We start from the raw sequence: 26,506 nt of genomic DNA on the forward strand, positions 1-26,506 counted from the left end.
CCTGCCAGGGGATGCTCTCGTCAGTCTGGGGATCTCAGCCCTCACTGTCCATCAACAGCGCTTGTGGGGCTGGGGAAAAAAAAGGCAAGTGTCATCATCATCATTAGCTCCTTCATAGGTAACACTAGGTGGCGGCAGCTCCAACTGCTTCGTCTCATCCGATCCTCACAGTGGCCTCATGAGGTCGGTCCTGTTATTATCCCCATTTTACAGACGAGAAAAAGAATCTCCCAACACCAGGCAGCTGAACTAACAGAGCTGGTGTCTCCTGGAGGGACTTACCATTAGCAGCCACAGGCACAACAGTACTGAGAGTCCCCTGTGACCCCCAGACCACCCCACCCCACTGGGAGATGCAAATTCAGCCTCTACGAACATGGGCTTCCCCCCAATTTGACTCAGATTCCAAGTCAAATTGCCTCCCTCCCACCTTCATCCCTCCTCACCTTCTCCTCTGGAGACTAGCCTCTCTGACTATTCGTGATTGGAAACAAATACCCCCTTTGGGGAAATCCTATTCTTCCCACCTCAAGCTGTAGTCTGACCCCAAAGACTCAGATTTTTTTTTTTTTTTTTTTTTTTTTAAGATTTTTATTGGGGAAGAGGAACAGGACTTTAGGGGAACAGTGTGCACTTCTAGGCCTTTTTTCCAAGTCAAGTTGTTGTCCTTTCAGTCTTAGTTGTGGAGGGCGCAGCTCAGCTCCAGGTCCAGTTGCCGTTGTTAGTTGCAGGGGGCGCAGTCCAACGTCCCTTGCGGGACCCAAGGAGTTGAACCAGCAACCTTGTGGTTGAGAGCCCACTGGCCCATGTGGGAATCCAACCGGCAGCTTTCGGAGTTAGGAGCACGGAGCTCTAACCACCTGAGCCACCGGGCTGGCCCCCAAAGCCTCAGATTTGACAGGCGTGACAATCCTTTGTTACTTTTCTCAAGGTTTGGGTGGGGGCTTGAGTAAACACTAGTGGGGAACACCCCGGCCTAGCTCTGAAAACTTCACCCTGCCTGGGACACAATAACAAGACATAAAATTAAAACACAAGCACTTATTAATCCCCAAAGGATGCAAACAAAGGAGGGGATGCTTTTGCATCAAACAAAATGATCTCTTTAGACAGCACGAAGAGTTCCTCACAACAGTTCTTTTATTTTTGGTCTTTAAAGTTTCTTTAAAATGCTTAGCCAAATGCTGAAGTTCTTGCAATGGAGTGATTTGCCAGTCAGTTTTTGTTTATATTTTGGTGTTAAACCATCAACAAAAAAGTGGAAAGGCATTAGAATAACATCAGGAACTAATTCTGACTAATGGCTAAAGGCCATGATTCAGGAGACAATTTGTCCTGTTTTGTAGTTGCTTTAGCTAAAGAATACTTCAGCAAAGCCAAAGAATATTTCAGCAAGGCAATGTTTTAGTCCGAATTACATTAGAATCTAGCTTCCTAAGCCAACTTTTGGACAGTTGGGTTTTTTGTTTGTTTTATTTTAAGGTGTCACCCAAATAAACAATTCGTCTGCCTCAAAGTTCCCCCAAAGTATCCAGTGTCATTTCCAATTGTCATAGGTGAAACTGTGCCCATTAGAAAGATATACACAGAAGTTAGTTAGTAGGATTATAGGGGGAAAGAATGAAAGAAGTGGGTGTACGGCTTGGAGGGGGTGCAGTTTCAGGTGGAAAAGCCTCCATGAGGACTGCAGTGTGACCATCCATGGTTGTGTAGGACACAGATCCCAGCAGGCCCATGCTGGCGGCTCACAGCAGCTCTTGCCAACCTCCGGCTGCTCATGGCAGCCCAGCTCCAGGGAGAGCTGTTGTTCACAATCTTAGCTGTAGAGGGCGCAGCTCACTGGCCCATGTGGGAATCGAACCGACGACCTTGGCATTAAGAGCTTGGTGCTCCAATCGCCTAAGCCACTGGGCCAGTCCCTGTCCCTCCTTCTCTCCTTCTCTCCTTCTCTCTCTCTCTCTCTCTCTCTCTCTCTCTCTCTCTCTCTCTCTCTCTCTCTCTCTCTCTTTCTTTTTAATTAAAGTTTATTGGGGTGACAATTGTTAGTAAAGTTACATAGATTTCAGATGTACAATTCTATATTACATCATCTATAAATCCCATTGTGTGTTCACCACCCAGAGTCAGTTCTCCTTCCATCACCATATGTTTGATCCCCTTTACCCTCATCTCCCCCCTCCCTCCCCCCTTACCCTCTGGTAACCACTAAACTAGTGTCTGTGTCTATGAGTTTTTGTTTCTCATTTGCTTGTCTTGTTCTTTTGTTGTTTTTGGTTTATATACCCCATATCATGAAATCATATGGTTGTCTACTTTTTCTGTCTGACTTATTTCGCTTAGCATTATACTCTCAAGATCCATCCATGTTGTCACACTGTCCTTATTTCTTAAAATGCCAGTAAAGTAACAAAATATGCAAATGCATTTGGATGAAAACGCATGTCTATTGGTTTTGCCTTCTCGAAATATTGGCATAGGGGCGGCCGGATGGCTCACTTGGTTAGAGCGTGAGCTCTAAACAACAGGGTTGCTGGTTTGATTTCCACATGGGCCAGTGAGCTGCGCCCTCTGCAACCACATTGAAGATAACAAGCTGCTGCTGAGCTGCCAGAAGGGTGGCGGATGGCTCAGATATATATGCATATATATAATATATATAATGTGATTTTCTGTTTACTTAGAAAAATTATTACAGTTTATTCAAATGATAAATTAATGATACAGGTCCTTTTAGTTAATATACTGATAAGTTAATTACATTATAAAGTTATACGTAGTTAAAAACTTTAAAGAATTATCTCTGTTATGCAGAGGATGCCAAAAAAATGTATACACATTTTAAGAAAGGAAAAAACTGTATTAAAATTATGCCGATGGCAACCACTTTGAGCACCTCTTGTAATTGCAGAAGTCAAATATGACTTGTATTCATCTTTTGTTATCAGTATATATTGAGTACTACAATTTTAATAGTTTTTTCCTTTTTAAAAATGTATATACATTTTATTGGCAGCCTCTGTACTTATATTTCTATATATGCCTAAATACATACAAATGAAAGACTATTAACAGAGATCCTTTACTACATAGATCTGTTACCAAAATAATGTACTAAAGGAGTAAACTTGGAATTTGGGTCTTTCCTGTAAAATGAATAAGTTATTTTATGCGCAGATTATTTAAGGTTTCTTCTCTTTACCAGATGATTCTTATAACTTTCAGTGGTTTTCCCATACTCTTTAAGTCATTTTGTTAGAAATTACCTGGGAATACCCTGGCCTAACTTTATTTGTTCATATTTAAAAATGCTTTCACAGACCTAAATTCACCCGTAAAATATATACCACTCCAGAAATTCAATCAACTCTAAAGACTACAATAATTGCCCTCCCTGGGCCCTGCCAGCTGATAAGAAGTTAAGAAACAAGTGTATACAGTGTATACACTAACAGTAGATGTGCTTTTGGGATTTGGTATGCTTGAGAAATGAAGAGTTTTCTAATTTCGACCAAACATATAAATCGGACAAGTTTCAAATAACAGCAACAACAACAGCAACGCTTTTAGCTGATTTGCTGTGACCTAAGGAAGTAGCTATAGTAAAGCGGAACATCATTTGAAGCAGCAAGATCTGGAATCTCACGGGAATGCTTTAGCTGACCACTCTGCTACACAAGCAGCGTTAACCAAGGCAATTGCTCCCGTAATCACAGAGAAAAGAGAGGCCCCTGGAGCAATTCAAAGAGGCTATTTTTAACTGTCAGAGGAAAAGAATCCCTGATTTGAAAAAGTAGAAAGTGGAAAAATTCAGAAGTGGGAAAGGTTGCATAAGGGTAATTTTTTGGTGCTTTCAGAATGGCTGACTCATGCCACCAAATAATTTAAAATAGAGGTTAGCAAAAACACTTCATGATATTACTGATAACAGCAGAGGTCCACTGGCCACATTAACTCAGTGTTGATGGGGTAACGTTAGCGGCATTGCCAAAGATGTTTTTAAAACATCCTACAGCCAACAATGCGATCCTAGTAGAAGGGAAAGGTGGAATGTGGACAAAGATCAAAGTCTCAAAGGCCCTTCGGTTCTCCAACTGGACTTTACACAAATGCCTCTTGCAATGGATTATAAATAAATTCTGGTTGTTTTCTGTTTTCTTCTCAGAGTAGATTAAAGATTTTCCTCGCCAGAGAGCTATGGCTTTAACTGTGGGGAAGAAAAAAAAAATTTTGTTTTTACTCCTTGATTCTGTTTACCAACTTGGGGAATTTCCACTTACCTCTCTAATAACCACTCATTTTACTGGTACTGTTATTAAGAAACTCTGCAAAGTTTGGCTTTTACCCAAAATCTTACTGTTCTTATCATCCACAGTCCTTAGGAAACAGAACTAATGGGATTTTTTTTTATAGTTGATATTCAATATTATTTTATATTAGTTTCAGATGTACAGCGTAGTGGACAGGCATTGATATAATTTACGCAGCGATTCCCCCCCCAATAAGTCTAGTACCCATCTGATACTATACATAGTTATTACAATATTATTGACTGTATTTCCCATACTATGTTTCACATCCCTGTGACTATTTTGTAACTTCCTAATTCCTTTATCTTTCTCACCCATCTCACAACCCCTCTACCTTCTAGAACTAATGGGATTTTAGTTCTGAAATGAACAAGCTCTGGATATGAGGCCTTTATCAGATACTACATGCTTTGCAAACTTTTCTTCCATGCTCTGGGTTATCTTTTGAGTCAGAGGTCAGATTTACACAGAATAGACATCATGAGACTGTTCTTTCCAGATGACAAAATTTAGCTGTGACTTTCCTAAAAGGCAAGGTAAAGAATGCAGCCCAGAGTGTTATGCAGTTCTGTCTATAAAATAGAAAAGCAAACTAGTGGCATGGGGAAAGCCCGTTTATTCTAGTCACGATCCCTTAGAGAAACATTTCTTGCAGGATCCCATTTTAGTGATGACTCTCCACATTATCCACACGGGAAAATCCAACGACAGGTTTCAGGGGGCTATTTGCTGCAACATCCTTCCAAGGCAGTGTTTTGGGGTCCACCAAAATGAGGACTGCCTTCCTTTCCTGAGCCAGGCTGTATTTGGATCACAGTGTGAGGGACATCACAGGGCTCCCTGCCACAAAAGTTCTGCCTCCTTTACGTCTCCACTGCCTGTGTCCTTGTCCCCTGAAGGGGCACTTCTTCCATTGCCCGATGGATGACCCAAGGCTGGCTTCCTCCACTGGCCTTTGAGGAGTGCCCGCTACCTGCTTCCAGGTCTCCTGGGAGCACCCTGGGCGGCTTGCTGAGGCAGAGGACCTATTGCTTTTCTCAGGACAGGCAATGTGGGCTGCAGGAGATAGCCAGTCATACTTCCCTCTGTCCGTCTGGGCTCTGAGCCACAGCTTTCTCCCTCTGATGAGAAAGAAAAAAAGCAAGAGAGACTTAACACACTTCGGGTTTTTTCTTTGTCCAAGATCTATAAGAAACAATTGGAGAAGGAACTCCCAGGTCTTTGGGTACCTTTTGTAAGAACAATACACAATAGCCTTAAGCTGTTAATCCCTTCTGCTTCCCACGGCGCAACACTTGTTTTTGGGGTGTCAGAGGGTCTCAAATGCCATATGGGATTTCCCCCAGGGTCTCCTGTAACAGCAGGCAGTTGTCAAAATGCCAAAGCTGGTTCTGTTAGAGCCATTCTATGAGGGGCCCCAAAAAGGTGGTTTGAGTTAAGATGGTGAATTTTATCACAAATTTAAAAAAAAAATTTTATTGGGGAATATTGGGAAATGGTGTGTTTCTCCAGGGCCCATCAGCTCCAAGTCATTGTCCTTCAATCGAGTTGTGGAGGGCGCAGCTCAGCTCCATGTCCAGTTACCGTTTTCAATCTTTTGTTGCAGGGGGCTGTAATGACGAGCAGAGAAAAGAAAAGGGGGGAACACACGCTAGAGTGGGGCTAATTAATTTATTTAGCAATATGCAATAGCAAAAGACAAAGGCAATTAAAAGAATGTGCTAATGACAGAAAGTAAAGGTGGTTAAGACTAAACTATATACATTGATAACAATGTCATGTCAAAAGAGTATACATACATATAAGTTTAAGAGGTCTCAACATATGTTTATTATTGATCAAAAATCACTTGGCTCAATAAACAAATAACATAAGTAAGGAGTATCCTTACAGTAATAAGCAGTAATAAGCTCTATAGGATAGTAACTATTACAGTAGATGTCTAAAGCTCACCAAACTGGGGGAGAACAGCACTGGAAAAATCATAAATCGAAACCTTGCCGGGTCTGTAGCTGAGAGAAACTCAGGCGTCTCCCACACCACTGCTTGCTGGTTCCCAAGAATGTTGTTGTTGGCATTGTTGTAGTTGTTGGAAGTTAGGAAGTCTTCTGATACTGCAAGCTGCAAGCTGCATACAAGTTCCCAAAGATGCTAGAATGATGACAATTCACCAACAAAAGAAGTCTCCACTGTCCATTGAGGCAAGTTCCGATCTCTTACTCTGAAACAATCCAATCCTGAAAAGCAGTCCCGAAACAGCAAATCTTCTGAATAGCAATTTCTTGAAAACAGCAATCAAATCAATCAATCCGTCTGAGGTCTTTCTTATATATCTCTTTAGATGCACCCCAGAGCCAAGTTTTTGTGTTCCTGCCTCCCCCTCCGGGAATGGCCAGTTCCAGGAGGGTCCGGCAGTTACTGATATGAATGCTGCCCATCCGGCCGAAGGGCCATTTCATCTGAATAAGCAATATCTACTGTTCTTGCTTGGGACCATCAGCCCAAGCTCTTCCAAAGCCTGGCAACATGCCTGTCACGTCGTCCTGATATAACTTAGCTACTTCTCTTCTTCATCTGTTGATGTGGGCGAAACAGACAGAACAAAGAGGGAATTCTCTCAACCCCTGATCAAGAATTTCTTTAACCCTAAGCTAACCATCACCTCACAACATGGACAGAACAGCAAACATCATCTCATATCTCCCCTGCTCAGGAGAATGAGACCAAAGGGGGAATTTACTCAACCCCTGATCACAGCACAGAAATCACCTCACATATAGGAACAGACAAAAGCTAATAGACAAAAGCTCACATCAACCAATGAAGGCAAATTTTCTATAGCATCTTCCCTACAGGGGCACAGACCACCATCCCATGAGGGAATTGAAGCGGCAACCTTGTTAACAGCTCACCCTCTAACCAACTGAACCATCCTGCCACCCCTCCAGCAGCTCAGCTGCAGCTCCTTGTCTTCAGTCTAGTTGTGGAGGGAGCAGCTCACTGGCCAATGCGGGAATTGAACCGGCAACCTTGCTAACAGCTCGCGCTCTAACCAACTGAGCATCCGGCCGCCCTATCACAATTTCTCTAAAGTGTGGTCTGAAGACTCACTTCTGGAAAGTCTGTTTTAACCCAAGGTTTTAATCCATTCTAAAGGAATGAATGAATTGCAGAAATAATACAGGAATATTTCTTGCAGCTGAGCATTTAATAAGTCTCAAGTGACAGTTCAGACTTACATCACCTGACAAAATCCTGAAGAACAGATATTGTGTTTTTGATAAAGAGACACCATACGCTGTAAAGCAATTATTCAGCCTGGACCACAAGAGAGGTACTTAGGGAGCTTTCAAAACCACAAATGCCACCACCCTCGGGGATTCTGATGTCATTGGTCTGTGACGGGGCCCAACAGTGTTTAAAAAGTTCTCCAATTGATTCCACTGTGCCAGCAAGTTTGAAAATTACTGCTTTCAAGTCAACAGAGCTGGGGAAAAGGCTGATTTAAAAAAAAATAAAATTTAAGCATGGCCGGCCCCGTGGCTAAGGTGGTTGGAGCGCTGTGCTCTTAACCCAGAGGTCGCTGGTTCGATTCCCACTTGGGCCAGTGAGCTGCGCCCTCTACAGCTAAGATTGTGAACAACAGTTCTCCCTGGAGCTGGGCTGCCATGAGCAGCCCGAGTTGGCGTGAGCAGACGGAGCTTGGCGTGAGCAGCCGGAGCTTGGCGTGAGCTGCCACGGGCTGCTGAGTGCTGCCATGGGCTATCGTATGCTGCTGTGAGTGGCCGGCAGCAGGTAAGAGTTGCTATGAGCTGCTGTGAGTAGCCAACCGACAACTGGTGACCGACTGCCTCAGCTGTGGGGAGCGCACGGCTCATAACACCAGCATGGGCCAGGGAGCTGTGTCCTACACAACTAGACTGAGAAACAACGGCTTGAACCAGAGTAGTGGGGGGAGGCCGAAGAGGGGGGAGAAAAAAATTTAAGCAACCCAACCAGGGCATGTGCCTAAATGAGCTGGCCAGGGATTACCTATATCTTTCTAATACAATGTCATCTTCTTGTTCATCGTCTAATCCATTGCAACCACAGCTTGCTTTCTTTGTTTATACTGTAATTGAACAAGGGAGGCTAAGTGTGGGGCAGAGTACCCATGGTGCCCCAGTACACATGGCGCCTTTGCGGTCCTCAATTGCGTGCTTTTGTTCTTGTTTTTTAAGGAGGGCGCAGCTCACAGTGGCCCATGCGGGCATCGAACCGGCAACATTGGTGTTATTAGCACCACGCTCTAACCAACTGAGCTAACCGGCCACCCACCTCAACTGCATTCTTGACCATGGGTAGTGGCTGCCAGCTGAAGAGACTGGCCTCCTCTCTGACCAGCACCCCACACCCCGTGCAGCCCCTGGAAAGTGCCCACTGCTTTATGCTTCACTGTCCTCCCCCGCCCAGAATGGCAATACCTACATCTGAGTGTACCTCCCAAGGTCACTCACACTTCCCTCTCTTAGACTTTCCTGACCTTTCCCTTCTGTGTCCTAGGCATGTGCACATTTCCCTCTCGACACTCATGTCAGGTGACCTTCTTTGTTGATCTCCTCATGCTCTAGACCAGCACCATCCAGTGGAAATATTTAAGTATTCCAGTAGCTACATTAACCAGTAAGAAGAAAGGAACTTTCATATTATATTTTATGTAACCCAATGTGTCAAAAATATTATCATTTCAACATATAAATCAATTTGAAAATATTAATGAGATATTGTGTAAGCTTCCCCCCCACACACTATGTCTTTCAAATCCAAGGTATATACTTAGAGCACATCTCAATTAGAACCCTAAATTTTCATTGGACATACTTGATCTGTCTCTATTTTTCGAAACATTTACAGTTGAAAAAATTGATTCACATACTCAACCAAACATATCTAAAAATTTTTTCAATGACTGAATTGAGTATCAGTTTTTAAAATTAAGTAAATAAAAATTAAATAAAGTGAATTGAGTTCCTCAGTTGCCCTAGCCACATTTCAAGCTCTCAGTGGCCACATGTGGCCTGTGGCTACCATATTGCACAGCAGAATTCTAAACCATAGGCTTCCTGAGGATAGGGATTGTTTCTTTGTATTTTCAGAGTCAGACACAGAGGCCAACACGTAGAGTACTGAAACATTTGTTGAATGAATGATAGCAGAGTTGGGCCTTTTAAAAAAGAGAAAAGCAAGAGTACAGTAATTCCTCATGTAATGTCATTGATAGGTTCTTGGAAACTGCGACTTTAGTTTTATTTATTTTTTTGAAACTGCAACTTTAAGTGAAACGATGTATAAGGAAACAAATTTTACCACAGGTTAATTGATATAAACAAGAGTTAAGTTTCTAAGGCATATTTCTGGTCACAAACACATCACCAAACTTCTAAATGAAGACCAAAACACTTCTAATACTAAATATTGAAATAAATGTGAGCTATGCATACATTTAAGAAAGATCAATAAAAACAAAGGAAACGCTTCTTTTCCAATCCACTTATTCCAGTTCACACTAAACTCTGTTTCATATTTAAAAACATCTCCCCCTTGTGGTTCCCACCCAACTTCCATTCTTTAACAGCCAGCATTGTCTTACTCACCATGCCTACCAAATGACAGGGTCTCAGTCACTGTTTTTCAATAAAGGAATGGATGAATGCTAATGTAACACTATCTGTTCTGCCTGTTTTAAATATCATTCTGTTTAATGCTAGCTGTTAAAAAGTACATTTTCTCAGGGGGCTCGAGTGACGTTAGTGTTCCAAGCTCAAGATGTATAAAAATCAGCGAGACAAAAATTCTTAATCTAATATGAAAAATAAAACCATGAAGAGGAGCAGCACTTGTGCCAGTATCGCCTCCCTGTGCACAAACGCACCTGGAATTCACCTTGATCCGAAGACTGCATCCTGAGCCTGGACTCAGGTATGGAGCCTAGAAAACTGGCAAGATCTGAATGGGTGGGGGGTGTCTACAACAGGGACTGAGTTCTGCCGGCTCCCACCTCCCCACTTAGCAGAGATCTGTAGACCTCTGACTTCTATGATTTAATAGGAATTAGGTAAAGCCTCTGTGTCCTACTCAATACCTCCTAAACATCTATCGTGGTGGTTTGAAACTTTTATTAATATTAGGGTCATACCTTGCTATCCTAACAAATGGTTACCTAATTTTAAAACTTACTTTTCCGTAGTGCACCAGTCGTACGTTTTACTTCTAAATCGATTTATTTTTTAAAGTTCCACTCATCTGTTTTCATATATTCAATAAACCTTGTAACATCCTTTAAAAAAAAACAAAGGAAAATAACCACAATCAGACACTATTGTATTCTCTTAGTTTGAAATAGTCTTGTGCCTTCCAAGAGGAAAGGTGGCAGATAGGACATTGTTCTTGCATTTGCAGATGTTGTACCACAGATCACAGAGGTATATCAAAGGTTATCTAGCCACCCTCTTATACCTCAAAGCACACGTGTGTCAGGAGCCAGGGTCAGGGCTGGAATCAATGGACCCGCACTAACTGGTCCTGTGGGGCGTCCTCCAGGCTTCTGACCAACCCCCCCCCCCCCCCCCCCCGCCCTCTCTGCAGCAGGACAGGCCTCTCTGGACCCTCAGAGGACAGCTCTTCCCCCCTCCCTCACACTCCCTCTGTGACCACCATGCTCCAGGTGAGTGTCCTTGTCAATGTGAGGGACATGTCGCTGGCTGGCAGGACATCTCTGGACTGCACCTCAATACCCCACCTCTCTGCTTCTGGATGTAGATTCACCACTTAGACCATAAAGCTAATGGATTAATTTCTATGTGATCCTTGTCACTCTTAGCCACTTAGGCAAAGGGCTGGGTCCTCCAAAGTTCGTGAAAGGAAAACACTGAGAACACGTTTCCTTTACTCTGCTCCTGGTCCTGGGTGTTCCTAGCCCACTGAGAGCCTGCGCTTGAAAACCACAAGGCTGTCAGGGATTCTCGGGTCTAGAGGAGCGTTCAGACTGGATGGTCTTCCTGTCACACGTGCTGATTGACACTCGATTTGAGGGGCGCCACTCTTTGGCTTTAACATGGCAGTCTGAGCCTCCCAGAGCCCACGAGAACTCGGCAGCCCAGGGGCGAAGCTGAGCAATGCCTGGAGGGGGAGAGAAGGGAGAGGTGCCTGGAGGGGGAGAGAAGGGAGAGGAGCCGTGTTCTTTTCGTGACTCAGACTTGTGTCCCAAGCGCACTGCCCGAGGTTACGACGCGGGCGGGAGCCCCGGATCCGGCTGGGGGACTCAGGCAAGGCCGAGCCAGGGGGTCCCACGTCTCGGCGCCCAGACCTGGGATCTCCAAGGCCGGCCTGTCGGGAGCGGAAATGGACTATTTGGACCCGCCCTGGGGTCTAGAAGCCTAATCTGGGGCTTCGGGTGCCGCGGTCGCAAGAGGCTGAGATTGGCTGGGTGGCGGGGGCGGGGCCTCGACCAACCTCCGCGGCCCAAGCACCCGGATGAAGTTACAGCGGGTGTCTGATGCCTGCAACCACGAAACGCTGACCATGGCCATGACTTTGGGATACTGGGACATCCGCGGGGTGAGCGAGGGGTCCACCCGGGCGGATGGGATGGAGGCGGGCAAACCGGGAAATGCGGCGCAGCAGGGGGCCGGTTCGACCACAAGGGTCCTCAGGGATGGCTGCAGCCAAGACCCATTGCGCCCCCTTTCCTTCTCAGGTGGGCGTGTGTGCGGGCGCCTGACGGGAGGGCGGCGGGCGTGTGTGGGGGTGTTGGGGGGCTGGGGGTTCCCCGCAGCGGAGAGAGCCTGTCACGCGGTAGGAGCCCCCGTCTCTGACGTCTGTCGCGGCCGTCTCTCCCAGCTGGCTCACGCCATCCGCCTGCTCCTGGAGTACACAGACTCCAAGTATGAGGAGAAGAAGTACGCCATGGGGGACGGTAATGGCATCCTCCCTGTGTTCCGACTGCGGCCCACCTCCTGCTGATTTGGTACCAAGCGCGGTGTCCTGGCCACCTGTTGCTCACCGCTGATGCCCTCCGCCAGCTGGAGCAGGGGCTTGTCCTTCCCCAAGCCCTCTGAGTACAGCTTGGCCTTGCAAATAGGACAGGAGAGGGGATTGCTGGGCCCCCTGTGTGCAGTTACTGGGAGGCGTCTCCCCCTAGGGCTTGCCTACACCTTGTGCAAGCCTTACCCACCTGGGTTCTTGAGACTTTTCAGCGTCCCCCCTGACCCCCCACACCTGGAATGAGACACTTAGTGGTTCAAATTCCAGATCCACCTGTCAGGGGCTTTGCCACTGACTCCTTGGTAGGTTCCCTGGGAAAGAGGGTTGGCCTTGGGAGGTTTCTTTCACTCCATTTTCTCTACCACAGCTCCCGACTATGACAGAAGCCAGTGGCTGAATGAAAAATTCAAGCTGGGCCTGGACTTCCCCAATGTAGGTGCAGAGGCTGGGGCGCTGTGGGACACTGAACCTTGCCTTGAACTTTGCCTCTACTCTGAAATCTCCTTTCCCAGCTTGCATAGAGGCTTCAGGATAGAGGCTTCTGCTCAGCCTCTCAGCTTCCTGGTTCTCTTCAGTGCCTTTCCATGATGTTCTGTGACCAGCTCATTCATTCATTTTAAAGTGTATTTACTCAGTGACTACCATGGGCCAAACACTGAGAGGCCAGTTTCGTCTCTGCCCTTGATGAAGGGAGGGGGTACAGGGGAGCCTATGGCTGACTGCCCCTGTTGACCTTTCAGCTGCCCTACTTAATTGATGGGACTCACAGACTCACCCAGAGCAACGCCATCCTTCGCTACATTGCTCGCAAGCATAACCTATGTGAGTGGGATTGAGGGCAGGATGCTGGGGGACCGGTGGCTATGCCCCTGTGCTGGCTGGGGCGGGATAGTGAGGGAGAATCTCTGCTGTGTCTATAGGTGGGGAGACGGAGGAGGAGAGGATTCGTGTGGACATTTTGGAGAACGAAGTTATGGACTCGTCTAATCAGCTGGCCAGGGTTTGCTACAGCCCTGAATTTGTGAGTCCCCTCAAACTTGGTTAAGCTGGACAGGGTTCGATAGGATTTTGGACTCTTGTGTCCCATCTGCTCTGGTCCTGTTTGTCATTTGACCTTCTTGGAACTTCTGATCCTCCAACCTGGTCTCTATACTCCCAGCAGAGTGACCCTCATACCCCGCACTGCCTCACATGAAAACTGACGAAGTTCCTTTCATCTTAGACTAGAGTCCCGCCCCAGGGTGGAGGTTTAGTTCTTAAAGTGTGTTCAGCTTGTTAGCCCAGCACTGCCTCCTGGACACCCGAGGACGTCAGCACATGTGCCCAGTAGGCAGCACGAGCAGCCACAGAGCCTCTGCGCCTCCCCTCTTGCTCTCAGCCCCTGACATTCTCCTCCTGTCCGGAAAGTGCTCGTGTCCTTCCGGCTAGAACTTATGACTTCTTTCCCTGGGTCATTTTAGTCTGTGCTGCTTTGATTCTGCCTGACTTCTGAGTCCAGGGCTCTGCCAGGTTCTCCCCGCACCCCTGGGTCTGTCCCAGAGCAGGGTGTTTTGAGATGAGTGGTGACAGGTTCAGGAACACGTTGGTTTTTCTCTGTGCCTCCCAGTACTTCTTACAGATGGGAACTGGTACCCGGTAGGAGTTTTATGAACCCAGGTCCGATGAAATCGTAGCCTGGGCACTGAGGCAGGTGCCGTCAGGGCACGTGGCTGCTCATCTATGGCAGCTGCGGGTCAGGCACTGCCCTGGGGAGGCCTCCCTGTCTGCTGAGGAGTCTGTGTCTGAGGGTGGTGACAGCTATTTTGTGCCTCAGGAGAAACTGAAGCCCGATTACTTGAAGGCGCTCCCTGAAAAGATGAAGCTCTTCTCACAGTTTCTGGGAAAGAGGTCTTGGTTTGCGGGGGACAAGGTAAGGGGAAGGTTTTGGGGTGGGGGAGATGACGTTTTCCCTGGTTCAGAGTTAGGCACCCATCATCCTTTGCCTCTCCGCAGATCACCTATGTGGATTTCTTGGCTTATGACATCTTAGACCTGCATCGTGTATTCGAGCCCAAGTGCCTGGATGCCTTCCCGAACCTGAAAGACTTTGTGGCCCGCTTCGAGGTGATTCCACTGATCCTCCAAATATTTATATGTCTACTGTCTTCCCTTGTCTCCCTGATGCTTTCCTGAGACTGGAGCTAAAGTGAAGAATAATTAGCTTTCATTGAAGACTTGCTATATCAGGATCTGTGCTCAGCATCTTACACAGGTTGTGTTACATTGAATGTTTCCAACTTTCCTACGTGGTAGATCTATCACCTCCACTTTACAGATAAAGAAGTCAGGCTGAAAGGATAGGTCATTTGCTCAAGGTCACAGAGTCAGCGCAGGCTGTGCTGGGCTCCCAGTCAGCACTGGGTTCTGTGGGCAGCAGTCAGTGGCTCCCCGTTTCCTGCACTGAAAGGAAAAGCTCAGGTCGTTCTCCAGCCTGGGCTTCGAGCTCCGGACAGTGTGGATGAAGCAGAATGTTCATCAGTTTGTATGTAGGGGAATTAGTAGAGTTGAGACAAGGAGGATTGACACTAAGCCTCAAAGACTCGGGCAATACTAACTCCGGATCTCCAGACAGCTTTGCAGAATGAGATCCCCCATCTGGGGCGGTCAGTACTGAGGTGTCTGGGGTGTCGGTGCTGGGATGTATGTACATATATGGGTTCCCTGCGGAAGGGTTTTATCTTGATGATTTCTGTGTTGGGCACTTTTTTTCCTCTTCCCATTCTTTCCTTCTTCCCTCTAATTACCCAAGATACTGTCACTGAGGTGGGGTGGTCATTTGTTTTGTCCTGTTCACTGATTTCCCTTCTCCTCTGTATGAGGCACTGTGTCAGGTGCAGAGGGGATGCACAGGTGACCCAGGCCTGGAGACCACCGTCCTGGGGCTCAGTGCCGTTGGAGAAGTACAGGGGTACCAAGCTGTGTGGTATGTGGGACCAAATTGGTGCTGGAGGAGCGGAGCGTGGACCCCACCTCACAGCTCGTCATCGGTCACTGGCAGTCAATCACAATGTCTGCTCTGTGAACGTTTTGGGAACTTGAGGCTCAGATCACCAGGTGTTTTCACCTGCAGTCTTTCCCTTTGCCACTCCTCATCAAGAGATCTGCTTTCTCAGCTAGTTCTTATCAGCTCTGGTTCTGGTCCAAACTGATCAGCCTTGGTGATGATGCAAGAGCTGGGTGACCAACAGGCAGGGAGGGATGGGGACAGCTGTTGGCTACAGTCTCTGCCCTGTTGGGGTCTGGCCTGTTGGGGACAGGCGGTCCCAGGATCTTTGAATCCTGTAGTACTTCCCGGGCGTTCTCTATCTTGGGAAGATGGTGCTCACCTGTCAGAGGCTTAGTTGGCTGTGGCAGGACTGGGAACGAGGTAGTTTGGGGCCCAGTGAGACTGGGCTCAAGTACCAGGCCAAACCGCTGGATTTCCTCCTTTCAGTGGCGTAATAAGAGTCTGGCCTGGCTTTCCTGCTGCTCACCCTCCTATCAGCTTTCATCCCGGTTTTGCTGAGTCATTGGGTGTGATCTGGCCAAGTCTGCAACTGCACAGGCTCCTTCTGAGCCCCTCTGCTGTGTCGGGGTCCCTCTGTGTTCCCTGCCAAGCCAGTATTCTCTCTCTGCAGAACTAGATTGTGCAGACTGGGAGGGTCAGGCCTCCTGTGTGGGAGGGGAGTGCAGCACAAAGACCATAGAATGGGAGACAGAGAGAGAGAGAGAGAGAGAGAGAGAGAGAGAGAGAGAGAGAGCGCCAGGCTGCCTTGCAGCCCTTCCCGCTTGCCAGCTGTGTGAGCGTGAGGAAGGTGCTTTAGCTCTGTGTGCCTCGGTTTCCTTTCTGATGAATGGTGATTGTATAACCTGTCTTGTAGGGAGTTGCATGGAGGTTCTAAACCTCTCTCATCATCTCTCGTGGTTGTAAAGTACCTAGCACCGTGTCGAGTCTTATCATGTGGTGACTCTACTAAGATACCACATCAGTTACAGGAAACTGGAAGCATTAATTTACCAGAGCTGGGGACCCCAGCCAGGTAGACTGTCTTCTGCCCCAACGGTTGACCCCACAAAGAAGGCTTCTCCGGAGCCTGCAGTCGGTGTGCGTGGAGTGGGGCTGCTTGATCTCCAGGGGGGCAGCAGACCCTGAAGTCTCGCCTTCTTTTTCTACCCTCAGGGCCTGAAGAAGATCTCTGCATACATGAAGTCCAGTCGCTTCCTCCCAAGCCCTGTGTACACAAAGGTGGCCTTCTGGGGCAACAAGTAGGGCCTTCACAGCCAGGAGATGGGTGCAAGAAGCCAGCGCTGTGCTTGCTATGCCCGGGCCCTGGAGAAGAGCCGGATATCCCAGAACCGCCAGAACCAGCTTTCTTGTTCATTTGTCCTTGTTTTCTTTCCTTCACTGAGGCTCTATTTGGTCCCTTTCCCTTCTCTAATCCCAATTCTCCCTGGTTCTGAAAGCTCCACAGCACCCCAGTTTTTTCTGTGAAGTGTCCCCCCTTCCTGCACTAAAGCCAACCAGACTGACCTTCCTTTCAGGGTTGCTCTGGTTCAAGGGGCCCGACTGGACCCCTGGCCTGGAGAGCTCAATGCTGAGCTCCGAGCGTTGCCCTGAAGACCAGTATTAGACTCGGTGCAGGCCCTGCTCACCTGCGTGGACCCTGCCCAGATGTGCGTGATCCCTAGTAAAGCCTTAATCCCTAGTAAAGCCTGGTATGTCTTGTCTCATTCTCTCCTGGTCCCCTGAACTCTCCAGCTGGCCCCACTGCTTCCAAGGGCCTGACTGGTGACATAGACAGTCACTTTGTGCTTGTGGCTGCTATGTGGTAGGAAGATGTTTGGAGACTTCTTGTTCCCACTGGGAAGCCTCATCCGGCTCTCTGTACAAGGGAGGCCTCTTTCTGGGCCTCAATGTCTCACTCGTTCATCCTCCATTATGGGGTCTCAGTATGCAGAGCTGTGTGTCTTAGTGAGTTGGGCCCAGAGGTGGTGGGAATCCCCAGTGGAGAGAACCAGGATTCCTTTTCCCTTTTACACTGTCTGGCTTTATCACATCTGTCAAGTCTCTAGGGTCCCATCTTTACTCTTTTCTCAGATGTCTTCCAGGTACCCTCTAGGCTTGCTGCACAGCTGTCATTTAGAACCTTGTTTCCTGGTTGATTCCTTCTTTTCCCTAGGTATCTGTGAGAAACATTTCTTTAGTCCTTGCAGATCCGAAAATGTCTATCCTCGTGTACACTGAACTAGAATGAAGACCTTCAGATGTCTGATGGAATCCTCAGCTTCTGGAATTCAGCACTGCTGATGAGAAGGGTGATGCCAGCCTGACTTAAATCCCTTTTTAGTAATGGCCTTTTAAAAAAAATCTTCAGAAGCTTTTAGGTTCTTCTTGACATTCTGAGGTATCCAAGTCCAAAGTTACTATGGGGACCTAGGGGCGAATTTCCTACCCGTGTCGCACCCTTCCACGAGCAATCTAAACCTAGGTTTCTTTCCTCCACCCTCATTCACCAGTCACCGTTCCTCCATTGGCACTGCAATCACACCTGAGAGTGGGCTGCGTACGAGGAAGTTTCTAGTAGCTCAGGAGTTCCCAAAATGCGCCACCATAAACAGTTGCTGATTTTGTGGGTCTGGTATTCAGGCAAGGCTCAGCTGGGGGAAATATTGCAAATCCACAAGGATATTTGTCCAAAAATGATACATCCAAAAATAATGAAAAAAGGGCCCAGTCTTGAACAGGCCTTTGCCAAAAGAGAATTTCCAAATGGCCAATAAGCATATGAAAAAATGCTCAATGTCATTAGATATTGGAGAAGTTATGAACAAGTTGGATCCTGTTATATATCCACATAAGCTAAAATGAAAAGGATGGACAATTGCTGAATTTATGGAGTCACTGGAAGTGTCATTCATTGCTGATGGCAGAACCACTTTGGAACACCAGCAAGATCTACCAGAACTAAACATCTACCCTCTGCCTCTGGAATCCTACTTCTTGCTATGTACCAACACAGATGAGTGCTTATGTCTTCTGGAAGACATGTACTTACAGTAACATTCAAGGCAGCTTTATTTGAAATAGCCAATAACTGGCAGCTAACCGAATGTCTATCAATGGGAGAATGGACAGATAAACTGGTCTATTATGATTCCATTATTCCTATGATGGAATACTGTCTACAAGGAATATACTACAATGAAAATAATGTATTGCTACACGCAACAACATGGTTGACTCTCACTCAGTGTTGACGAAAAGCATGCAGACACAAAACAGTATGTACTATATAATTCTATCTATAGGAAAATCTGTAGGCAAAATGAATCCAAGTTGACCGAGGTCAGGTGAATGGTGACTTGTGTGTGGGGTTGCTCATTGAAGGGACTTGTGCTGCAAATGTTCTGTTTTGATCTGGGTGGTCATTCCATGAATATTCATATGTAAAATGCCACAGAATTGTACACTTAAGATTTGGGTGCTTTAGCTAAATGATATCTACATATATATTGTTTTATATGTTATATTATTTGTGTGTTTTTCTTTATCTCTCCCCATATGAGAGTCAGGCCTCAGTGCTGCCTGGCTCTGGAGCTATGTGTGGGAGCTTCAGGGGGCCTGCTGTCTGACAGCCAGAGTTACATACGTATCCTGGACGACCAGGCTTCCCAGCCCATCCACCATGTTCTCTGCCCAACTCATTGTCATGTTCCTGCTGCCTGCAGCGACAGCCCCCAGTGCAAGATTATTTCCAGGTCCTTCCTGCACACAGCCCTCTGCCAGCTGGTCGCCAGGGGACTGGGTGCTCCATACTGCTAACCAGAAGGCCCTCTAACTTCTAAGCCCAATTGTTTTCTAAAGTTCCACTCATCAGTTTTTACATATCCAAAAATATAGCCACTAAACCTTATATTCCCCCCCCCTTTTTTTTTAAAGAAAATCACCACAACCAAACAATGTCCTATTCTCTTAGTTTTGAAATAGTCTTGTGCCTTCCAAGAGGAAAGGTGGCAGATAGGACATTTTTCTTGTAGATGTTGTACCACAGGTCACAGATCACAGAGGTACATCAAAGGTTATCTAGCCACCCTCTTATACTTCAAAGCACACGTGTGTCAGGAGCCAGGGTCAGGGCTGGAATCAATGGACCCGCACTAACTGGTCCTGTGGGGCATCCTCCAGGCTCCTGACCAGCCACCCCTTCCCCCACCCCCCACTCCCCTCCCCGCGGGGCCACTCTCTGCAGCAGGACAGGTCTCTCTGGACCCTCAGAGGACAGCTCTTCCCCCCTCCCTCACACTCCCTCTGTGACCACCATGCTCCAGGTGAGTGTCCTTGTCAATGTGAGGGACATGTCGCTGGCTGGCAGGACATCTCTGGTCTACACCTCGATACCCCACCTCTCTACTTCTGGATGTAGATTCACCACTTAGACCATAAAGCTAACTTAATTTCTATGTGATCCTTGTCACTCTTAGCCACTTAAGCAAAGGGCTGGGTCCTCCAAAGTTCGTGAAAGGAAAACATTGAGAACACGTTTCCCTTACTCTGCCCCTGGTCCTGGGTGTTCCTAGCCCACTGAGAGCCTGCGCTTGAAAACACAAGGCTGTCAGGGATTCTCGGGTCTAGAGGAGCGTTCAGACTGGCTGGTCTTCCTGTCACACGTGCTGATTGACACTCGATTTGAGGGGCGCCACTCTTTGGCTTTAACATGGCAATCTGAGCCTCCCAGAGCCCACGAGAACTCTGCAGCCCAGGGGCGAAGCTGAGCAATGCCTGGAGGGGGAGAGAAGGGAGAGGTGCCTGGAGGGGGAGAGAAGGGAGAGGAGCCGTGTTCTTTTCGTGATTCAGACTTGTCTCCCAAGCGCATTGCCAACTCCCTCTGACCTAGCCGAGAGGACAATGGGGGCAGGGGAGCCGCACCGCAGAGTCGTTGAGGAACTTCCGGGAGCCTGACAATGTACGCCCTCTGCCTCGTGGCGCCCATTCCCGGGCTCGGGAAGCCCCGCGGCTGCCCTGGGGCTGCAGTCGCCCCAGGAATCACTGTGTCTGGGACGTCGTGGGGCGGAGCCAAGGGGAGGGCCGTGAGCGCTTTAGGCCCCGCCCCTCGGTCAGAAGATTTATTTCAGGTCTTTGTCGGCCAAAGCCCCGAACTCAGAGCACGAAAATCAGCGCCATGGCCATGACTTTGGGGTACTGGGACATCCGCGGGGTGAGCGAGGGGTCCACCCGGGCGGATGGGATGGAGGCGGGCAAACCGGGAAACGCGGCGCAGCAGGGGGCCGGTTCGACCACAAGGGTCCTCAGGGATGGCTGCAGCCAAGACCCATTGCGCCCCCTTTCCTTCTCAGGTGGGCGTGTGTGGGGGCGCCTGACGGGAGGGCGGCGGGCGTGTGTGGGGGTGTTGGGGGGCTGGGGGTTCCCCGCAGCGGAGAGAGCCTGTCACGCGGTAGGAGCCCCCCGTCTCTGACCTCCGTCGCGGCCGTCTCTCCCAGCTGGCTCACGCCATCCGCCTGCTCCTGGAGTACACAGACTCCAAGTATGAGGAGAAGAAGTACGCCATGGGGGACGGTAATGGCATCCTCCCTGTGTTCCGACTGCGGCCCACCTCCTGCTGATTTGGTACCAAGCGCGGTGTCCTGGCCACCTGTTGCTCACCGCTGATGCCCTCCGCCAGCTGGAGCAGGGGCTTGTCCTTCCCCAAGCCCTCTGAGTACAGCTTGGCCTTGCAAATAGGACAGGAGAGGGGATTGCTGGGCCCCCTGTGTGCAGTTACTGGGAGGCGTCTCCCCCTAGGGCTTGCCTACACCTTGTGCAAGCCTTACCCACCTGGGTTCTTGAGACTTTTCAGCGTCCCCCCTGACCCCCCACACCTGGAATGAGACACTTAGTGGTTCAGATTCCAGATCCACCTGTCAGGGGCTTTGCCACTGACTCCTTGGTAGGTTCCCTGGGAAAGAGGGTTGGACTTGGGAGGTTTCTTTCACTCCATTTTCTCTACCACAGCTCCCGACCATGACAGAAGCCAGTGGCTGAGTGAAAAATTCAAGCTGGGCCTGGACTTCCCCAATGTAGGTGCAGAGGCTGGGGTGCTGTGGGAGACTGAACCTTGCCTTGAACTTTGCCTCTACTCTGAAATCTCCTTTCCTAGCTTGCATAGAGGCTTCAGGATAGAGGCTTCTGCTCAGCCTCTCAGCTTCCTGGTTCTCTTCAGTGCCTTTCCATGATGTTCTGTGACCAGCTCATTCATTCATTTTAAAGTATATTTACTCAGTGACTGCCATGGGCCAAACACTGAGAGGCCAGTTTCGTCTCTGCCTTTGATGAAGGGACGGGGTACAGGGGAGCCTATGGCTGACTGCCCCTGTTGACCTTTCAGCTGCCCTACTTAATTGATGGGACTCACAGACTCACCCAGAGCAACGCCATCCTTCGCTACATTGCTCGCAAGCATAACCTATGTGAGTGGGATTGAGGGCAGGATGCTGGGGGACCGGTGGCTATGCCCCTGTGCTGGCTGGGGCGGGATAGTGAGGGAGAATCTCTGCTGTGTCTGTAGGTGGGGAGACGGAGGAGGAGATGATTCGTGTGGACATTTTGGAGAATGAGCTTATGGATACTCGAATGTCCCTGGGCAGGATTTGCTACAGCCCTGATTTTGTGAGTCCCCTCCTGCTCTGTTAGGCTGACTAGGTTTCGATAGAACTTTGGACTCTTGTGTCCCATCTGCTCTGGTCCTGTTTGTCATTTGACCTTCTTGGAACTTCTGATCCTCCAACCTGGTCTCTATACTCCCAGCAGAGTGACCCTCATACCCCGCACTGCCTCACATGAAAACTGACGAAGTTCCTTTCATCTTAGACTAGAGTCCCGCCCCAGGGTGGAGGTTTAGTTCTTAAAGTGTGTTCAGCTTGTTAGCCCAGCACTGCCTCCTGGACACCCGAGGACGTCAGCACATGTGCCCAGTAGGCAGCACGGGCAGCCACAGAGCCTCTGCGCCTCCCCTCTTGCTCTCAGCCCCTGACATTCTCCTCCTGTGCGGAAAGTGCTCGTGTCCTTCCGGCTAGAACTTATGACTTCTTTCCCTGGGTCATTTTAGTCTGTGCTGCTTTGATTCTGCCTGACTTCTGAGTCCAGGGCTCTGCCAGGTTCTCCCCGCACCCCTGGGTCTGTCCCAGAGCAGGGTGTTTTGAGATGAGTGGTGACAGGTTCAGGAACACGTTGATTTTCTCTGTGCCTCCCAGTACTTCTTACAGATGGGAACTGGTACCCGGTAGGAGTTTTATGAACCCAGATCCAATGAAATCGTAGCCTGGGCACTGAGGCAGGTGCCGTCAGGGCACGTGGCTGCTCATCTATCATCTATGGCAGCTGCGGGTCAGGCACTGCCCTGGGGAGGCCTCCCTGTCTGCTGAGGAGTCTGTGTCTGAGGGTGGTGACAGCTATTTTGTGCCTCAGGAGAAACTGAAGCCCGATTACTTGAAGGCGCTCCCTGAAAAGATGAAGCTCTTCTCACAGTTTCTGGGAAAGAGGTCTTGGTTTGCGGGGGACAAGGTAAGGGGAAGGTTTTGGGGTGGGGGAGATGACGTTTTCCCTGGTTCAGAGTTAGGCACCCATCATCCTTTGCCTCTCCGCAGATCACCTATGTGGATTTCCTGGCTTATGACGTCTTTGACGTGCATCGTGTATTTGAGCCCAAGTGCCTGGATCCCTTCCCGAACCTGAAAGACTTTATGGCCCGCTTCGAGGTGATTCCACTGATACTCCAAATGTTTATATGTCTACTGTCTTCCCTTGTCTCCCTGATGCTTTCCTGAGACTGGAGCTAAAGTGAAGAATAATTAGCTTTCATTGAAGACTTGCTATATCAGGATCTGTGCTCAGCATCTTACACAGGTTGTGTTACATTGAATGTTTCCAACTTTCCTACATGGTAGATCTATCACCTCCACTTTACAGATAAAGAAGTCAGGCTGAAAGGATAGGTCATTTGCTCAAGGTCACGGAGTCAGCGCAGGCTGTGCTGGGCTCCCAGCCAGCACTGGGTTCTGTGGGCAGCAGTCAGTGGCTCCCCGTTTCCTGCACTGAAAGGAAAAGCTCAGGTCGTTCTCCAGCCTGAGCTTCGAGCTCTGGACAGTGTGGATGAAGCAGAATGTTCAGCAGTTTGTATGTAGGGGAATTAGTAGAGTTGAGACAAGGAGGATTGACACTAAGCCTCAAAGACTCGGGCAATACTAACTCCGGATCTCCAGACAGCTTTGCAGAATGAGATCCCCCATCTGGGGCGGTCAGTACTGAGGTGTCTGGGGTGTCGGTGCTGGGATGTATGTACATATATGGGTTCCCTGTGGAAGGGTTTTATCTTGATGATTTCCGTGTTGGGCACTTTTTTCCTTCTTTCTTTCCTCCTTCCCATTCTTTCCTTCTTCCCTCCAATTACCCAAGATACTGTCACTGAGGTGGGGTGGTCATTTGTTTTGTCATGTTCACTGATTTCCCTTCTCCTCTGTATGAGGCACTGTGTCAGGTGCAGAGGGGATGCACAGGTGACCCAGGCCTGGAGACCACCGTCCTGGGGCTCAGTGCCGTTGGAGAAGTACAGGGGTACCAAGCTGTGTGGTGATGTGGGACCAGCTTGGTGCTGGAGGAGCGGAGCGTGGACCCCACCTCACAGCTCGTCATCGGTCACCGGCAGTCAATCACAATGTCTGCTCTGTGAACGTTTTGGGAACTTGAGGCTCAGATCACCAGGTTTTTTCAGCCTGCAATCGTTCCCTTTACCTCTCCTCATCAAGAGATCTGCTTTCTCAGCTAGTTCTTATCAGCTCTGGTTCTAGTCCAAACTGATCAGCCTTGGTGATGATGCAAGAGCTGGGTGACCGACAGGCAGGGAGGGATGGGGACAGCTGTTGGCTACAGTCTCTGCCCTGTTGGGGCCTGGCCTGTTGGGGACAGGCGGTCCCAGGATCTTTGAATCCTGTAGTACTTCCCGGGCGTTCTCTATCTTGGGAAGATGGTGCTCACCTGTCAGAGGCTTAGTTGGCTGTGGCAGGACCGGGAACGAGGTAGTTTAGGGCCCAGTGAGACTGGGCTCAAGTACCAGGCCAAACCGCTGGATTTCCTCCTTTCAGTGGCGTAATAGGAGTCTGGCCTGGCTTTCCTGCTGCTCACCCTCCTATCAGCTTTCATCCCGGTTTTGCTGAGTCATTGGGTGTGATCTGGCCAAGTCTGCAACTGCACAGGCTCCTTCTGAGCCCCTCTGCTGTGTCGGGGTCCCTCTGTGTTCCCTGCCAAGCCAGGATTCTCTCTCTGCAGAACTAGATTGTGCAGACTGGGAGGGTCAGGCCTCCTGTGTGGGAGGGGAGTGCAGCACAAAGACCATAGAATGGGAGAGAGAGAGAGAGAGAGAGAGAGCGCCAGGCTGCCTTGCAGCCCTTCCCGCTTGCCAGCTGTGTGAGCGTGAGGAAGGTGCTTTAGCTCTGTGTGCCTCGGTTTCCTTTCTGATGAATGGTGATTGTATAACCTGTCTTGTTGGGAGTTGCATGGAGGTTCTAAACCTCTCTCATCATCTCTCGTGGTTGTAAAGTACCTAGCACCGTGTCGAGTCTTATCATGTGGTGACTCTACTAAGATATCACATCAGTTACAGGAAATTGGAAGGATTGATTTACCAGAGCTGGGGACCCCAGCCAGGTAGACCGTCTTCTGCCCCAATATTTCATCCCACAAAGAAGGCTTCTCCGGAGCCTGCAGTCGGTGTGCGTGGAGTGGGGCTGCTTGATCTCCAGGGGGGCAGCAGACCCTGAAGTCTCGCCTTCTTTTTCTACCCTCAGGGCCTGAAGAAGATCTCTGCATACATGAAGTCCAGTCGCTTCCTCCCAAGACCATTTTTCGGAACAATTGCCTTGTGGGGCAACAAGTAGGGCCTTCACAGCCAGGAGATGGCTGCAAGAAGCCAGCGCTGTGCTTGCTATGCCCGGGCCCTGGAGAAGAGCCGGATATCCCAGAACCTCCAGAACCAGCTTTCTTGTTCATTTGTCCTTTTCTTTCCTTTGCTGAGGCCCTGTTTAGCGCCTTTTCCTTCTCCAGTCCCAATTCACCCACATCTAAATGCTGTACAGCACCCCAGTTTTCTCTGTGAAGTCTCCCCGCAGCATTGTCCTTTCTGCACGAAAGCCAACCAAACTGGCCTTTCTTTCAGTGGTTCCTCTGGTTCAAAGAGCCCAACCGGACCCTTCGCCTGGAGAGCTCAGCCCTGAGTATTCACCACTGCCCTGAACTCCATGTATTTAGAATGGGATGTATGAGCCCCAGGTGCTCGGCACACCTGAGGTCTGTCCTGCTTTGCTCACCCCGATGCCTGAAGCTCTCAGCCTACGTGAAGTCTAGCCATTTCCTCCTAGTACCTCTCTTTCTAAAGGTTGCTATGTGGGACAACAAGTAGGTCCATGTAACAGTCAGGATTGGGGTGCCAGGAGCACACAGTGGCCCTGGAGAACAGATGGACTTCTCTGCACCTTTCGAACCAGCTTTCTTACTTCTTTCTCTTTTTTACTCCCTTCCCACCATATGCCTTATTGGCCCTCATATCATCTTCCCCACCCCCTTTCCTCCAAGCCCTCTAAAGCGTCAGCTCCCCACTTTTCTTCAGCAGTGTTCCTACCCCCATCCACATTACCCCTCTTGCAGGAAATCCAACCAGACTGACGTTCCTTTCAGTAGTTGCCCTGCTTTGAGGAGCCTGACTGGACCCCTGGCCTGCAGACCTGACTGCTGAGCTCCCAGCCCTGCCCTGAAGACCGGCTCACCCAGCATGGTCCCTGCTCGGCCCTGCCTGCTCCCTAATAAAGCCTCAAGCACACGTTTGTCTTCTTTTCCCTCTTGGCCACTGGACTCAGGACTAACTGAGTGTATGTGTGGGGGGGGGGGCGGGGGGAGAGGTGTCCATTTTCCTTTCTGTTGTCCACTGTGGCTGGGTGGTAGTGATGTGTGTGGGGGGGACAGAGGATTATAAGGTTTCGTGCTCATTTCTATCTCGGTACCTTGCGCCTCAGCATGGGGTCTCTATAGAAGAGGGGCCTTTGTGTCTGGGTCCCTTCTTAATTCAGCATTCATGGAGTGCCCCCTGTAAGCTCATTGTATTCTATCATAGTTC

The 26,506-nt window shown here is 49.0% G+C and overlaps 2 protein-coding genes across 2 annotated transcripts; both read left to right on the plus strand.

The window, feature by feature from the left end:
- Positions 1-11,746: 11,746 nt before the first annotated feature.
- On the plus strand, positions 11,747-18,875 carry LOC109446754 (glutathione S-transferase Mu 1). The gene is made up of 8 exons (XM_074319274.2): positions 11,747-11,903; positions 12,186-12,261; positions 12,697-12,761; positions 13,070-13,151; positions 13,250-13,350; positions 14,143-14,238; positions 14,322-14,432; positions 16,528-18,875. Exons 1-8 carry the CDS (start codon positions 11,820-11,822, stop codon positions 16,615-16,617), a joined length of 705 nt encoding a protein of 234 aa, XP_074175375.2. The 5' UTR covers positions 11,747-11,819; the 3' UTR covers positions 16,618-18,875.
- A 1,532-nt stretch (positions 18,876-20,407) lies between these two features.
- Positions 20,408-26,212, plus strand: LOC141568690 (glutathione S-transferase Mu 1-like). Its single transcript, XM_074319275.2, has 8 exons — positions 20,408-20,563; positions 20,847-20,922; positions 21,358-21,422; positions 21,731-21,812; positions 21,911-22,011; positions 22,810-22,905; positions 22,989-23,099; positions 25,185-26,212. Exons 1-8 carry the CDS (start codon positions 20,528-20,530, stop codon positions 25,272-25,274), a joined length of 657 nt encoding a protein of 218 aa, XP_074175376.2. The 5' UTR covers positions 20,408-20,527; the 3' UTR covers positions 25,275-26,212.
- Positions 26,213-26,506: the final 294 nt, after the last annotated feature.

Source organism: Rhinolophus sinicus, chromosome 7 (assembly GCF_057876585.1).
Source record: "Rhinolophus sinicus isolate RSI-liver-muscle chromosome 7, RSI-T2T, whole genome shotgun sequence".
NCBI classification, from domain to species: Eukaryota; Metazoa; Chordata; class Mammalia; order Chiroptera; family Rhinolophidae; genus Rhinolophus; species Rhinolophus sinicus.